We start from the raw sequence: 16,971 nt of genomic DNA, 5'->3' as shown, positions 1-16,971 counted from the left end.
TGTAAGGAAAAGCTGTTTGTAGATGGACTTGCCTTATAAGGTCCGTATCAAAAATAAAAGCTTGTATAACCAAGGGAAAGAAGGAGGAAAAACAGGGCTGGGAGGTCAGCCTGTGAGCTCCCCAGGAATATCTGCCTAGGACATACAAGGTGCTGCATTTTCCATTTCAATGCCATTAAAGAAGAGCAGGAATAAAGCATCCTTGGGGATGGATGGGTCAACTCCCCCAAAACCTGGATGCCAAGTTTCCTTGTTGCATCCAGGCAAGAATGAAGGCAGCCATGGAGAGCTATACCTTCCTGTTGTTGTCTGGCACCCACCTGGAGATCCAGGGAGAAGAAGGGACATGGTGTTTTACCTTGATGGCAGTATATTGAGCTGCGAGATTGTTTGGAAGGATACAGTGGAAAAATGATACTAATACAACTAAGGATTTTCTCTGCTGGGTTGTGCCAGTTGGCATCCTGACAGAAAAAGACACAAACATGTTGCAGAAGAACCCCCCAAGCATCTTTACTCAAAGAAATTACATCTGTATCTAATTCAGAGGAAAATAACATACTTTATGTGAAAACACTGTCCACTGTTCCGCTGCCAAGCCAAGACACACATCCTGTACAGTGATCCGAATCTCCCATTCTTTGTCATTCAGTTACATACAGAAATTCCCTTGGGCATCCAGATGTTCCTGACGCTGACATTCATGCTTAACTTCATTTGGAGTCACTGTCTTCACAGTTTAGGGAAGCGTCCCCTGAATTTTCCTGATTTGGGCAGAGCATGAGGGCAGTGAGCAATTCCCCATCTCTCTATTCTCATTTCATGAAGTTTCCTGAGGACAAACCTTTGCCTCTACCATTTTTCATTACACTGGATAAACCTCATGTATTTCAGAGCAAGGGCAGCCTGTTTTCTTTCCTTACCCAAATGGAACTGTGTATTTTTCTCACATTTCTGGTTTAAAATGAGAAGCTAATGCGATCAAAGTGGATTTCAATTACAGTATTCCACCATGACTAAGTCAGCTGAGACTCTTCCCAAGCCAGGACCAACACATGTTCCTGCAGGAGCCTTCAAATTTTAGGAAAACAATTTCTTCCGTTGATTTATATAATCTCTTAAGAATCCTCATTTGATTGTAGCTGAAAACATGACACCCATCATCCCAGGTGGAGGAAGAACACTATGGTTTGGTTTGGGTTTTGCAAAAATCTAAGCCGAAGGCGGTTTGGATCTTCTTTCATCTAATCTGAACAGCTGAGATGATCAAGGGTGGGGATGCGTGGGTGAGGAGATAAACATTCCTGCTGTGCAGTCGGTGCCTGAATGACAAACACTCTTATGATGGATGTCCATAAAACGAGACACCAAGGCAGAGCTGTGAAGGTCTGTGTCTGGTACTTCCAGGGGTGGGGATGGAGCAGCAGAATCACCTGAGTCCTTCTGGTCTGGTGTGGAGAGGGGAAGCTGTGACTGCTCCAGGATGCTGCTCAGTGGGTTTTCATCACAAGTTCTTCCAGCGCCCTCTCCCTCTGATTCCCACAAAGCAAAAGAACTTCTTTGATTTCATTTTGCTGGAAGCCCATATCATTAAACTGAGCCAACAGATGCAGGAATTCAGCTGCCTGGAGGAAGAATGAGAAGAGAGGAGTGATGTTATCATGGATGGATGTATCATGGGGTTGCAGCAGAAGCACTACTGTGGGACAAGGCTGCAGCCAGAAGATCTGGCTGGGTTGTATCACCATGACAGCAGATCAAGGGCACACATATCCCTGGTAGCACTGAAACTTCGTAAATAAGAAATACTTAATAAAGTCAGCCTCTAGCTTCACTTATTCCTTATAACGTTTATATCAATTCCATGCAGTGTTTGTTGGTATTATAAAGAGAGCAGGGAATGGCAGTGAGCACAGCTGGAATTCATTTCTCCTGCTCCCCACCTTGCTCGGGCTGGGCCCCAGTGCCACAACACCAGAGCTGTGTCTCCAGTAAATAAACCCCTCCCCAACACCAATACCCAGGCGCCCTCCCACTGCCACTGCCCTAGGGAGCTCCACGGCAATCCTACAGGCATCGGCATCCCAGCAAACAGTGCCAAGCCCAGATTTCATGCAGTTCTATCTCCCCAGACTCTTCATTACCCCCGGGGGGAGACTGATGATGGAGACAAATGCCCAGTTCTCCATGATTCTCCTCCATGGGGGTAGAAGGGAGAGCTGGCAGGGCAGGAGAGAGCATGAGTGCTGGTGGGCTTAGGACAGGGGATTCCCTGTCCAGGAGCTGAGTGAGCATCGTGCTGCACAACAGGGTGAGAGGAAGGGGGGAGAAGAGTGAAGGAGCAGGTGTCCTCCCCCAGGGGTCCTTATCGTGACACTGCCCCAGAGGTCTGAACCTCCATGAGGCTGCAAGAGGGGCTGTGGAGGCAGAGGGAAGCATGCAGCCCACTGGAAAAAAGAGCCTGGAGGACACAGCACAAAGTGCTGGGCTGTACCATTCCATTCTGACCTTTTTCTCCGAGTACTGGAACATTTCCATGGCTTCCTCCACCTGCCCTTCCTCATAGCCCTGCTTCAGCAGCCGGTCACAGGCACCCAGGTAGCTCAGGAACTGCAGGGGAAGACAGTCAGGTTAATCCAGCCTTGCAGGCATGGGGACCAACACCAGTCAGGAGCCCTTTTGCCACCTCCCAGGGACACACCACGGGGGGGACATGAGCCACCACCATCCTGCTGGTTCCCATCTAATGTTCAGCCAGGGTGGTCTGTCTATCTGCAGGATTCCCAGTGGGAGACAACATCTTGGTCTCCCTTCACCCTCCCAGGGAGGGAATGGGAACAAGGTGGAGAGAGGACAAGGAGCAAACCAGACATGTGAACATGTGAGATACAGAGCGATGGCCTCCAGGCTGCAGGGTGAGGCAGAGCCTGTCCCAGTGGGATGACTTCGCTCAGCTGACCCCACATCCCTTTGATGCACCAGGGTTCAGTCACCCATGGGTTTGTTCCAGGGTCTGAGTGCAAAACCCACCCCAGGGGAGACCTGTGTGCTGTCATTACAGAAAGTAAACAGTTATTTTTGGCTTTCCTTGTTGTTCTTGGAGTGCTGACAGCACAATTCCCAGCAGCATCTTTAAAATACCATGAGAATCACTTACTGTCCAAAAACATATGAGACGGGCAATAATAAAGGAGCTATACAATAGCAGGGTGAATAAAAACATCCCACAGGTCTCTCCAAAGCTTCTTGATCCAAGGAGAAGCTGATTCATCTCTCCCCAAATCCACCAGCGCACAGACCTCCACCCTCCCCAGCACTGCCATAGACAAGGAGAAGGACTCAGTGAAAGGCCATAAAACACATGAAAAAGACAAAAAAGTCTCTCAAACATTGAGTTGATCTATTTTGGCCGAACAGTTGAGTAGGGATTTTCAGAAATACCAGCCTTAAGGAGTGCAGTAACTCAGAAAGGAGTCACTGGTCATTGGCATTCCTCACCTGATATTATTTCTCTCGTTACCAGGCTAATGACAACCCCCGATCATTGCTGTATTTTCTTCCCCTGTTGTCACAGAACAGCGACTCACCCACAGCATAACACAGACAATCCTGGCAGCCTGGTCAAGCCCAGCATGAAATTGGTGCCTTTGTCAACTCAATGTTTTTTATCGCTAAAAATATATATATATCCTCAAGACTAAACAAAAAGATTTTTTTTAACACTGACCAGCTGCAGCCTTTGTCATGTCTCAGTTCATATGTTCATTGAGGACTCCATGGGTCAACGATGCATTTTGAATTTATCAATGATCATTGATCAAAATGCAATGGTGCCTTTTAGGCCATGACATCCTACATGATGAACCTCTGGCATGCTGAGGCAACTAGTCCTGCCTGAGCCTTTCAGAGAAGTTCTTCCACCAAAATTACGAAAGCATTGCTTCTAAAGAAGGTTACAAAAGGCCTTGCCTTCTCTACCAGGGTGGGCTCTGCCAGTTTCACTTGACGCTGCAAGGAAGTTGAACAATTTTTGGCTACCATCTGATACTTCAGTCAATCCTCACAATTGAAGTAGTCATTGTCACACATCGAAACCTCAATCACCACCAAGTAACAAAGAGCACCCATGCGTCTTCTTTTTAACTTCAGCTGGAACATATTTTCCAGGAAGATTTAGACTAATTTGGTAGTTTGGTACTCGTAAGAGATGCATGAAGGGTCAGGCTTTATCTTGGCTGCATTGGGCATAAATGGGAAAGATGGGAACTGCCGGTGAAAAAGGCATGAGATAGAAAGCAGACCTTGTCTTTTGGTGCAGTAATCTCTTCTCCAAGGGAATGGGAGTCCCTGTGTTTATACAGAAGGGAGCAGGCTGTACCCATTTCCATCCTTAATAAGATGCACTCTTTCTTCGTTTTGAACCCAGCAGGTGCTACAAGACACCGTCGCATGGCTCTATGAAACAACCTGGGCTGGGCTCTGCCCATCTCTCTGTGCCTAGATGAAACCTCTATGGATTGAAGACATAAAGCTTCCCTTCCCACCTCAGCTCACCTGAAACTCCAGCAAGCTCTGGGGAGCTGGTCCAGTGGGGGTGAGTAAGGAGGGAGCCGGAAGCTGCAGGATGACTCAGCCACAGAGCAGCTCTGTGCGAGGACCCTGCGGGTGAGAGCTGGCCCACGAAGCAGAGGCAACTCCCAGGGGAATGGGAAGGAGACTGGCAGCTGGCAGTGGCTGCTTGGCACCATGCCTGCTCATGCCCTGCCAGGATCTGCTCCTGCTCCCTGGTTTGACAACCCCATGGATATCCCTCTTGCTCAGCTGTGATTAAGACCCTTCTCTCTCTGCAAGAGCTACTTGGATAATTTAGCCCTAAAATCCTCTGCTGGGATGGGCAGGTCCAGCCCCAAGTTTGCCAAGGGAATCAGAGCCAGCAGCCTCCCTCTTGTCATGGATGCTCTGAACCCACCTGGACCATTGTGACATTTGTCTGGACAAGCAGAGACATTAGGAATGAGAATGCAGCACAGCAGGCAGGGATGTACTCACATACCAGGGGTAGGAAGAGGCTGCATGTTAAATAGTTTTAATAAATTCCAGGTTATTATACAGGGTTCCTCAGGAAAAGAGCTCTGGGAACCCACTGCAGTGCTTGTATGGATTCCCTCCTTTCTCCAACACAGAGAAGTTGTGTTTTGGAGAGAGCCCAACCAAATCTCCAAGGTATTCCCACAGTCCCGCTCTGACAGGATGAGCCATGGCAATAATCACACAAATCCAACAGCTGGGAAAAACGATGTGCAAAAAGTTTCCATGTATGGGTGCAAAATTTGTACCTCAAAAGGACATGATGCTTCACACAACAGATTGAACAGATAACAAAACCAGCCATGATTATGCGCTGAAAAGCTGAGGGCGACTCATTGCTATTTTATTACAGCAAAAGTGTAATCTCATGGAAAACCCTGTCAGCTGTGGTCTGACACCAAAGTGGAAAGCCAAGGCCATCAAAAATCCACCCCAAAGTAGACAGCCATCCCTTTCTCCATGAAAATCAAGTTTTCCTTTACCAAATTTTCTCACAGTGCTGTGCCAGCTCCACCAACCTGACTTAAGCTTTGCCTTCCAGTCTTCTGGAGGGTTAGGATGGCTTTGTGGGTGGGGTAGCCCAGGGCTATGACGGGCTCAATGAGGTCTCGCTCCTCTTGGCTCAGTGCAGAGAGCAGGTCAGCCGAGGAATCCGTCTGGGATCTGTGGGAGCTGAGAGGTCGTCCAGGCGTGGAGGCAGGGGGGAGGCAAGTGTAGGGGCTGAGGGACTGCAAGGAAAAAAGCAGATGGTCTTATTGCTCCAGGTCATGGAATGAAGTGAAACAACCCAGGTGGAGGCAATGCTTCTGAATGATGGTGGTTACCTTGCTCTCTCCAGAAGAGGAAAATTCCCATACAAAGAACATCAAATGGGCATCAAATGAGACTGGACTTAATTAAATCCAGGCTCAGCTATAGATACAGGTCAGAGAAGATACAGGTCAGCTCAGGCTGGGTGTTGTACAAATACACAGGTGTTTAATCTTTCCTTAAATACTCCATGTCAAATGCAAATGCATATAAATAACCTGGTTATTTATGTGTCTGATGGCTTTATTGCAGGTTTTCAGTAATTCATCTCCTAAATCTCTCAAGCAGCTGGATTAGATGCAATTTCTTAAAAGCAGGGTGCAATTCAGATTTAAGGTGACAGAGTATTATTTACTCCATCCTTTCAAATCACTGTCTCTATCACTAAATGATCTCTATCACTAAATGTATTTCTAGTAGGACTATGAAGTCCAAAGTTTCCCAGAAAAGACATAATGACTGTAAGGGAACATTTCCCTATAAACCCCACTTATATCTGTTAGAAGGGAATAACATAGCAAAAAGAGAACAAAACCCCCATATTCCATTTTTTTAGTGATTCAATTGAAAATCAGATTAGACCCTGCTTGGGAAAAACACAGATGTTTTGGTCAGAGCAAGTAAATGTGCACCCAGAAAGCTTCTTTCAACCTCAGTGAAAAAAATCAAACCCCTTCTTCACTTCTTGTGAAAACTTCAGCAATTCCTCATGGGTCCAGTGTTTCCGAAGCCCCATTTTGGTTCCTTTTTCTGGCCAGCCCCCACCAAATGAGACCAATTCGATGCCCTCCACCTCCCTCCTCTCGCAGCAATGAACAAAGGGCCAGCAAAGGAAGCTGCTCACCGGTACTGTGGGCTTGTGCTGCTTGATGGGAGGGATCGGCACCGCTGTGGCTGGGGGAGTTGGCAACTGGGACATGTGCAGACCTGGCCCATACTTGACGCTGCGATTGGTGCCAGGACACTGGGGGAGCAGCCGTGGCACCGGGATCCCCCTGCTCCCTGTGGCAGCTCTGTTCAAAGGATGCACCAAAGCAGCCAGCTTCCTCCTGGCGGCTTCCAGCTCATTCTTCATGTTGTTAAATATCACCATGGATCTTCTCTGCTTGCTGGGGTCTGGGCTGGCTGGGCTGTGGATATTGTTCTCTGGTGAGGGCTCCAGCCAGCCAGGCGATGTCTTTGGTCGGGTCTGGTAAAAGCCGGGACGTGAAGACACACTTCTCCCAGAGCTTCTCCTCCTGGAGAGGAGCCTCTCATCCTTGTCATTCTCTTCCCAAGAGGTTGAGGAGTACTCATCATCTGAGTACTCACCCTCCTCTGAGTGCCAGGTGTCACTCTCAGTGTCGGACAGGGCCGCCCTGCCCTTGGCGTGCCCGTAGGAGCTGTCGGCTGCGCTCAGGCTGACGGAGCGCCGCACTGCCCCGTCCCGACCTCGCCCCCCGTAGGTGTCGGCGGGGTCCACCAGCAGCAGCCAGCATGGGGGAGCTGTGGGGACGACTTCGGAAGTGACCCGATGCCGGGAGGTTTGCTGCTGAGAGGCCACCTCCACCCAGTACAGCACTTTCCTTTCCAGTGAGAAGTCGTGCTGCGAAAGAGTGAGAGCAAGCTGGTGAGGACATGTGAAACCAGACCACGTGGCATGGAGCAAACCATGCACTCCACAAGGCATCTTAAGGCTGCAGCCTTCCCATATCAGCTTCTATTTCCCTGAACATTAGGGTTGGCTGTAGGATTGGGCAGTGCCAGCCTCATCTCTATGGGGAATCCCCAAATTTATACTTGAAAACAGTCTATCTATTAAGTCATTACTATTGTGAGTTGCACCTACAATTCTTTGGAGAAGTGTTTTATGCTTGGAGGTGTTTGTGTCACTTTGACTGCTGTGGAAGGTAGGAGGGTGCAGACAGAAGTGGGCATCCCAGTTTTAGACACCTGCAGAGAGGCACTGCATTCAGCCATAGGCTGCCCCCAGGATGGTGGCAGAGCTCGTTTGTGACCCTCAGCAGCAGTGCTTGGCAGAGACACTTCAGGCACATGGGCCAGGGAAGATGCCACCTCGGGCAGAAGCAGAACCAGCCATGGGATTCTCTAGTGGCGCCAGGGGCTGGGCTGGTCCCCAAACAGAGTTGTCATTTCCACATAGTTCAGCTTAAAATATAAGTGTGTTTGTGACTGAAATCTGAGGGTTTTCCTGGAACAAACAAGTCTTGCCCGTCCCAGAGCTCTCCAAACAAGGTCTCCTCCTGACAGGCAGGCAAGTACATTCAGAGCCCAGGAATGCTGTTTTTACTGCTCCTGCCACTTGGGTCAGTTGTGGACCCAAATCAGCCTCCCGGAGGAAAACACCCCCACATCCCTCCAGAAGGATCAGCCTGAACCAGCAGCACAATGACTTGGCCTCAGAGGGGAGCACCAAATCATCTCCAAGTAGGGAGAAACACGGGGTATTTTTATATCTATTTTTATATTTATATATATTTATATATATTTATATATTTATATATATATATAAATATAGGTATATGCTGCCGGCACAGGTAGTGTTGCCTGGTTATAGCTGGTAGATTTATTGGTAAATATGTAATAGATATTATTAATAAAAGAGACAGTGGTAACTCCAGAGTAGAAAACAACCCTGGAGCAGAGCCTGAAGTTTGTCCTCCTATCCCAGAAAGACCTAACCCTCCTGACTGGAAAGGATTTTTAAAAAGCAACCCCAAACCAACCCCATTGTCACCGCCACACACCACAAATCACCCTCACCTCCTCCCAATACTGCTGCAAACCAGACAGTGAAGAGGAGATCAGTTAGGAGGTTTCCCTTCCCTTCTTTCGTAAGAGAACACTGCTGACATCCCTTTGAGCATCCCCCAGCAGTGACCCGGGTGTGGACTCACCATGGTGCTCATGAGGATGTCAGTGCAGTCGGGGACCTCAATGTCCGGGGCAGTGATTAAAGTGATTTCTCCCTCTGAGTCCCCATCGAGGCTCATGGCCATCCGGAAGGGAACTTCATCCAGGTAGTTCATTGGTGCTGCCTGATTTCTTGCTGCCGGAAGGGAAACAAAAACTGTAAAAGGAAGGACTAGCATCTCTTAAGTTGGGTGGAAGGAGAGAAAGATGAGCTATTTCAAGCGCCAGCTGGGTAAAAACAGATTGGCAAAATCTTAATTACTGACAGCAGGAAGCTTTGTCTGAACTAGCCTTTGCTATTCTCAACTTGAGCCAGCAGGACCTGACCAAGTTTATGGCTTCGTTTGGCAGAGACCCTGGGCATTTTTCTCCTCCATACCCACCCTGCTGCTTCCCATCCCTCCTGTCTCTCCCTCTGGTGCTGTCGCACGGTCCCTTCCCCAAGCTGGGGACAGATTGAGCACTTATTACAGTCATAGAGGGAGAAAGCACAGCCAAGGAGGACACCTTGCAGGTCTCCCCTGTCTGTGCAACCTGTGGTGATAGAGCTCATGCACACAGCCTCGTGTTGCTAAGCCATCACATGCAGCATCCCAAGGGAGCTGGGGTGAGGGCATCCCTTCTGGCAGCAGCCAACTGGGAGCCAGGCAAGGAGGCTGGTGCATCAGGCAAGCTTGGGAATTAGGGGGATGTCAAACAAGCCATTTTTAAGATTAGCTTTCAGGAACCATGCATTTATTTTAAGTGTGGTGATGGTTTTAGATCAGGAATTGCAAGGGAGAGAAAAATTGCTGGTGAACTGGGAACGGTGTCAGGGAAAATATTACTGCAGTAGTGTTGCCATCAGGTCTCTAAAAATGTCTCAGTTTAGTAAAAAGCCACTACTTGCTGCATGAAGCCTCGAGCTTTCAGCTTCCCAGAGATGACAGTGTGTAAAATAATTTCTTTTATAAATTACAAACTGTTAGGAGCTGGTAGCCAGTCTTCCACTGAGTTCTGGTACTGGCAGTATGTGCCTGCTCATCCCAAAGTCCTCAGCACTCATCCTCAGGTCACACAGTAAATATGTATGTGACATCCCTAAGTGCTTTTCCCAATCACTTTTTTCCTTTAAAAACAAACAGCTTCTATGACAACAAGGATAAACATACCACTAAAAGAAAATATGCAGAAGAATATACACAAGAATGACAAAACTGCCTGTTTAATGCAAAAATGAGAGTCTATAATGGGAGATGGGGTTCAGGGTAGTTTCCTGTGTTGGCAAAGGACTCAAAAAGAGCTTGCAGGCCAGAGAAAGTGACACACACAGTCAACATGTACAATCACTCGGTGCAACTCAGCTGGCTGTACCAGAATAACAACAGGGTTGTCACTTTGCCTGCTTACGCCAGGAGCCTTTAATAGCTCTGCACAAGCAGAACCCCTAACGAGCTTTCTGCTCCTGCACATGTCCTGCCACTAACATGCGACACAGGCAACGTGTTGGGATCCCACATGGAGCCAGGCCATCTGCTCAGCTTAAGAGGGCTCAGCCTATGGAACAATCCACGTCAGCACTGGCAAAGGTGACACCTGAAAACATCTGTAAGCAAAGCCACCTTCCCTCAGCTTTTTGCTACTCCTCGAGCAGCTCCTGCATGCAAGGACAGACCTCCCCTGCAGCTTGGGCTGTAAACCGGCTCTTCTCAAAATCCCAGGGTGCTGAGGAAAGGAGTGTCTCAGCATCTGTCACCCAGAGTGCCTCCACGCAGGTTCAAATTGTACTTCAAGGGATTGGGATGGGTAGTGTGTGTGTCTGAAGCCACAATTAAGAAATATATGAGGAGATGATGGTACTGCACTTTGCTGTATTTCACTGCATAAATACTGTGCTCTAAGAGAGGTTCCCACAAGTGTTAATTCCCAAAACCACAGTTAAGAAAACAAGAAGTACTTTGGGGCAGGAGCAATGACAACAAAAATGCTACTAGAAAAGGATAAAAGAGGGTCAGTTATAAACACCGACTCCCACCAGAAGGGAACTCCTACAAGGGCTCTGACCTCATCTTCTCCACACCAGTCCTGCCCACTTCCACACTGCAGACACCAACCAGTGCACACCAGTTCACATCAGGAAGAGGATGTGCCTAAACAGCAGGAGAAACCTGACCTGTACCAGGACCAGGGGAGGAATAGGATACAAATGAGGCTTGGAAACTCACAGCCAACCCCTCTCTTCTTCTGGGCTACACTAAGTTCTTAAAACCAGTGGGAAATATTATACTCAGAAAAACGGGAATCAAGTCTGAACATGCTTTTTAATTAATACCCTGTGCCCATGTATTTTATGAGTTGAGATTTTAAACATTCCTCCCCATGTGTGGCTTCAACAACTTCCTCACTAAAACTATTAAACATTTTAATGCAGATGTTGCTAGACAGGAGCAAATACACAGAACAAACCACAGAACACACCTAAAGGTAGATCCTCCCCTGGCATTTTCAAGCCCTATGTTTATTAGCAATATGAAGCTGTCCTTACCATCAGATGAACTCATGGAGCTCTCCTCGCACAGCACAAGGGAGAACACAGCTGCTGCTTTTCTGCCCCCTTATCTACTGCTCAGCTCTTTAAATTCCTGCAGTGTCAGACAAGCAGCTGAATTGGACAGCTTTAAGATAATCATAGCTTAAGTGGCTGGCCTGTTCCATCAGACATGCTGATGGTATAAGGAGCCTAATTGTTTAAGCAGAGCATCCTCTGGTCACTAAGCTGCCTGAACCGAAACTGTTGGGTTTGTATTGGATTTATGCAGTTTTTTTTATTTTTATATTTGAACTTGTGTGTTTTCATCAGGGAAGACTCCCCAGGATCGGCCTTGGGTCTGGAGTAATGAGATGCTGGAAGTGACATTAGGGATGGGAGGATGTAGGGAAGAGCAAATCAGAATGACACCTGCAGAGGACTTCATGGCAATCTGTATTTTGGGGTGCTACAGGTGAGCAAAAACTGCAAACTTCTGCACTCATATTCTATCAGAAACTACTAGTTCACATCTCTTACTGACAGAAACCAGTGCAAAGGTTCAGCGAGGACACTACTAACATTACACCTAAAGCTCAAGTATTGCATTTAGGCAATGACGTGCATGAATTACGCACTGTTGTGACGCCAAGAGGCAAAGCACTAGAGAGATTAATTTGATTCCCACACATTGGGGCTAAGCAAGAATAAGGACTGCAGCTCTGGAAAGGTGCCACAGCAATCTGCGTACAACAGCAAAGCTCCAAATCCATATGGCCCATCACAGTTACAAGAAAACTGTCCAGAACATGGAAAGCTTTGACATCAGATGCCTCTGTCACCTTGCAGGAGGGAGAAGTTCCTTCACACAAACCTTTTCCCAACAATTCTCTCCTCGTTGGAGTTGTATTTGATTCAAAGTACTCAAACAAATCTCTCCCCCAGCATGAAAATGCTTTAAACAAAAAAACAAAAATCCCTTTTTCTCTATTTGTTCTACACAAAAAAAAAACAACTTACAAAATAAAGCTGTAGTTTTTAATCAAATACTATAGACATGATGTGTCCCTATACAAAAATATCTACATAGGCAAAACACTTGCAGTAGGTTAGACATCAGATTTTATTAGGTTTTTTTCCAGCAGGCTTATTCATCAAATTTGTATTTATTCGCATGGCTATCTGACCTATTTCACCACAACTGGGAATTTTTTCCATGTTTTGGTATCAGTTTTAGTCCACAAAAGTAAAATAGCAGCAGCTGCTTTACTCAACCTTGAAAAACCCTGTCTTGTTTGTACTTCAGAATTCATTTAAACTTGTAATAGGTTTGTCTCTACACCCAAAAATACAGGAACTATTTTGACAGTGATGCTTGACATGTTTCATTTAAGAAGAAAAACATGTTTACTAATGATCTCGTCTTATTTTTTTTAATTCCTTCATTTCTGAAGTTTTTCATCATCCTTTATAAAGACAAAAGCCACTAAAAATGGGATATTAGTACTAGCACAAATACCACTATCAGCAGTGTTCCTTTATTAAGATTGAGATTTAACAAGAACTTGCAGCAGGATTGTAATTCCGCACCATGAGAGGCCTGGCAGCTCTGGGCTTGCTCAGCTAATTCCCTGCACAGTCAATCAGCAAAAACAACTCTTAAACTTTTTTTCAAGACGTTCCAGTAAAGACATTCCAGTACCTGGCTGCCGAAATAGAGGACGAGACTTCCTGTTTGGACCCTATCATATTTACACATGTAATTATAACGAAGCAGTCCTCCAAAGTTAAAATAATTTATAACTAAATTATCTGACAGCAGTGGCCCAAGTGTCATTGGTGGGGAGACTTGGGAGAACCCATCCTGGAGGGATGCAGCTTCCTTCGGGGTGGTCAGCTGGCACCAAGTACTGATCCCATTCATGCCTTTAACAGAGAGAGCATTGTTTGAGAGGAGACCTGGGATTTATTTGGTGGTAAGATTTATTATATACCCACATAGATGTTACTGATCAACACAAAACCCTCTATAATTTTACTCTTAAACTTGTTTTTCAAAAGACAAATGTGAAAATTCAATGTTCTGGTGTTAAATGGAATGGTCATGCATGGAAGTGCACTCTGCCTCACTTGAGCATCTGTTGGATATGACTCAAGCAAGAAACTTGAAAAAAACCAGAACAATCCATTGCATAACCATATTTGGAAGCTGACAAACCAAAAGGGGCATTGAATTTATAATTGCAAAAAACAGTGTTTGTCATCTCTGATAATACAATTCTTTCTTTGGTTTTACCTGATCTGGATTAGAGCTGCTACAGAATGTTCAGCTTGTAAGTAGTAGTCTCTGAAAGGCTGCAGTAGATGGGCGAGCGGGAATTCAGCTGTGAAAACACAGACACAGAAACTGTTTAATAATCTGGAAAAACCTTCCATTCTAGTGAGTCTCAGAAGCCCCAGATTTGCCAAATCATTTGCTACTGCCTAGCTGTAACCTGAAATCAGGTCCCTAGATAATATATGAAGGACTGTTTACATGTTACACATCTCCTGGTCCGTACCACAGCTGTCAGAGGAAAGCCAAGACTAGCAAAACTTTTCCTGACTCCACCCTCTAAATACAGGGAACATACGGACACTGAATCTTTACAGATTACCTGAGTCACACTTACCAAAGCACCAGAATAAAGCACCTATTGGGTTCTGGAAGTCTTCAATCTATTCTTTTTATTCTCACTTCAGTTTAATCTACAATCTCTTCTTGCAAAACATTATGAAACCAGCTTGAGATGTACTGCAGTCCATGTCAAAGAGCTCAACAGTTCCTCTTACACCACAGGTGTTAACAGCATTATGTTTATCCCCCGTTCTCAGACCATAAATTACTCCAGTGGATGATCCCTTTCTCAACCAGATCTGTGCCTGCATTTCAAATCCAGTGTCTGTGAGATGGGGATGTAGTCTGGAAAAACACTGTTAAGAACAGCACGCAAAATTTACCTGGATCCCCAAACAGCTTGGAATCCATTTCCAGTTTCTGCTGTAGTAGTTTTTCCCTTTCCTTCTTCTGTTTCTTTTCCATTTCCCTCTTCCTTTCCTCCTCCTGTTCTCCCTCCAGCATAACCCTTAATGCTCTTTCCTCAGCTTCATACAGTTCTGTGCGAGTTTTGAGCAATGTTTTGAGACTCTCCACCTGATTTTCAAATGCTTCATCTGCTGAGGGGGGTGGACAGACACCTGAACAGTAAGAAAAGTGATTTTAAGTTTTCATATTCAGAAGGGGGTTTGTTACCTGACTTGAGAGCAGAGCTGGCAGCATCTCAGAGGAACATGATCTTAACCTTGTTAACAGATGGAATTCTTACTGGAATAATCCTTCTTCTAGAAAGTGCTTGGAAACATAGGAACACAAACACTGAATTCAGCATTTTGTACCTATTCTTGTAATTAAAATCACAATAAAGAGACAGCTTTTTGAAGCTGCACCTTGTTAGTCAGCACAGGGCACCCTCATCTTATTTCCTGCGTGTGCAATTTAAAAAGTTTGGATCAATCTTGTAATTAACCTTTCCTGGCAGCAGCCTCTTTCCTCAGTTTCCGAAGCTTTTCCAACCCACGCAGGATGTCCATCATCCTCTTTGTGTCTGCTTGCTTCTTCCGGACTTCAGACAGGACACTGTCAGCAGCAGCCTTCAGCTCTCGTTCCTATGAAAGGAAGGAAAAACAGACAAGATGCGTGAAATATTCCTTGAAGACAAGAATCAAATGGTATTTTCAGAGATTAGCAAAGCACCAGAGAGCAGAGTGACTTCATAGTAATAGCAGTAAGTCAAGTCAACCATCCAGCCTTGCCTTTTTATGAAAAAAAGGCCAAAACACCACAGAGTTCAGAAGACAAAAAAGAATGCCGTGGGACTCATACATTTGGGCTGAATCATGGAATTGTTAAAGCTGGAAAAGATCAAGTCCTACTGTCAAGCCAGCAGCACCACAATGTTCACCACCAAACCATGTCTTCAAGTGCCACATCCAGACATTTTTGAACACTTCCTAGATGGTTTATGAATTGTGAAAGCCTGAGAGCCTTTAACCACAGAAATTTAGGGAAAGCATCTAACAATAAACAGAAACCATCCCAGTTCCACAGTTCTGCAATTAAAGACCATTAACCTGCCACAGTCTGACCACAAACCCTTCCCCAGCAGCTGCTCTGGACCATCCCAGCAGCAAACCAGCAGAAAGGGAGCTCTTTAGTCAAAAACTAACAGAAAGGTGCCTACAGCACTTCCCAAGGAGTCTAATTTGAGGTGGGTTTTTTTGCTTTGGAGATGTTTTACTTCCTGATGAGATCAAAAAGCTTGCAAACCACAAGCTTTAGAAGGATGAAAGCAGGAGGCACGGCTGATGGATACTGAAACAGCACTGACCACCACAGGGTAGCTGTGAGCTGTATGGGTAGGCTGAGACTGGGAACCAGAGAGGAAAACCTCCAAGAGTTCAGAAACAACTTAAACCCCAATTTCATGTCAAGGCCTAGAATATGAGGGCAAAACCGAGATGTCCAAGACTTCTAAGGAAGAAGCAGGACTGCAGGCCTTGGAAACAGCACGTCTCTCAGCATACTGAAACCATGCAGCACCTCCATGGCACCCACTGAAGCGCAGGGGTCAAAGCCCTGGACAGGGCTGTGCCTGTGGGACAGGCACAGCTCGCCGTGACTTCGTAACCGGCAGGTCAACCCCGCTCCACCGCGCTGTCCTGGAGCCCCGAGGAGAGGCAGGACCAGGCGCTCAGGACCGTACCCGGTTCTTTTCCTCCACCTCCTGGATGCACTTAGCCCGCCACTGGTCGATCTTGGCCTCCCGCTCGGCAGCCCGGGCCGCCTCCTCCTCCTTGGCCGCCCTGGCTTCGTGCTTCCTCCGCTGCAGGCGCAGCCTCCTCTTCCTCGCCCTCTCGGCCTTCCTGCGCAGCGCCTCGCCGTAGCCGGGCTCCCGCAGGGGCCGCACGACCTCCCGCAGCTCCCGCAGCGCCGCCTCCGCCTCCTCCCGCGTCCGGGCCCAGCCCGGTTCGTCGCCCTCGTCCTCGCTGCGTCGCAGGGCCCGGCAGAGCGCGGTCAGCCGGGCCACCCGCCCCAGCGCCGCCACCGCCACGGCCCGGGCGCTGCTGGGACTGGCGGCGGCGGGCGGCGGCGGCGGCGAGGAAGCGGCGTGGCGGCGGCCCAAGAACTGCGACAGCCACAGCTCATCCTGCTGCCGCTGCACCGCTTCCTCCTCGGCCGGTGCCCGCGGCGGGGCCGCCGCTAAGTAGGGGACGCCCGGCGGGAAGCGCGGTCCCCCCTCACCCGCAGGCGGCGGCGGCGGCAAGAAGAAAGGCGGGGGTGCCACCGGCCCCACCGCGAAGGGCGCTGGGCGGACGGTGGGGCCAGGGAAGGGCGGTGGGAAAGCGCGGAACGGCGGCGGGAGGCGGGCGGGGAACGGCGGCGGCTGCGCCATGATCCCGCCACAACCCTCAGCGCGCCGCCATGATGCCCCTCAGCGCCCGCCTGAGCACAGCGCCACAGCGCCGCCTGGCGGCCGGGAGGACCCGCCCCGCCCGCCTCTCGCCCCACTTAAGTTTCAAAAAGTACTCCTAAAACTTCAAAGATGTGGGGATGG

The 16,971-nt window shown here is 47.7% G+C and overlaps 2 protein-coding genes across 2 annotated transcripts; both read right to left on the bottom strand.

The window, feature by feature from the left end:
* Nucleotides 1–214: 214 nt before the first annotated feature.
* Nucleotides 215–8,937, bottom strand: UBAP1L (ubiquitin associated protein 1 like). Its single transcript, XM_082290980.1, has 5 exons — nucleotides 8,796–8,937; nucleotides 6,743–7,483; nucleotides 5,607–5,816; nucleotides 2,509–2,610; nucleotides 215–1,625 (listed from the first exon to the last, which is right to left on the bottom strand). Exons 1-5 carry the CDS (start codon nucleotides 8,925–8,927, stop codon nucleotides 1,491–1,493), a joined length of 1,320 nt encoding a protein of 439 aa, XP_082147106.1. The 5' UTR covers nucleotides 8,928–8,937; the 3' UTR covers nucleotides 215–1,490.
* A 4,052-nt stretch (nucleotides 8,938–12,989) lies between these two features.
* On the bottom strand, nucleotides 12,990–16,951 carry PDCD7 (programmed cell death 7). The gene is made up of 5 exons (XM_082290981.1): nucleotides 16,120–16,951; nucleotides 14,884–15,022; nucleotides 14,318–14,554; nucleotides 13,614–13,701; nucleotides 12,990–13,243 (listed from the first exon to the last, which is right to left on the bottom strand). The coding sequence occupies exons 1-5, from the start codon at nucleotides 16,807–16,809 to the stop codon at nucleotides 13,126–13,128; spliced, it is 1,272 nt and encodes a 423-aa protein (XP_082147107.1). The 5' UTR covers nucleotides 16,810–16,951; the 3' UTR covers nucleotides 12,990–13,125.
* Nucleotides 16,952–16,971: the final 20 nt, after the last annotated feature.

Source organism: Coloeus monedula, assembly GCF_965178545.1.
Source record: "Coloeus monedula genome assembly, chromosome: 14".
Taxonomy (NCBI): domain Eukaryota; kingdom Metazoa; phylum Chordata; class Aves; order Passeriformes; family Corvidae; genus Coloeus; species Coloeus monedula.
Note: the sequence above shows the minus strand (reverse complement) of the source record. Positions and strands in the feature narration are given on the sequence as shown.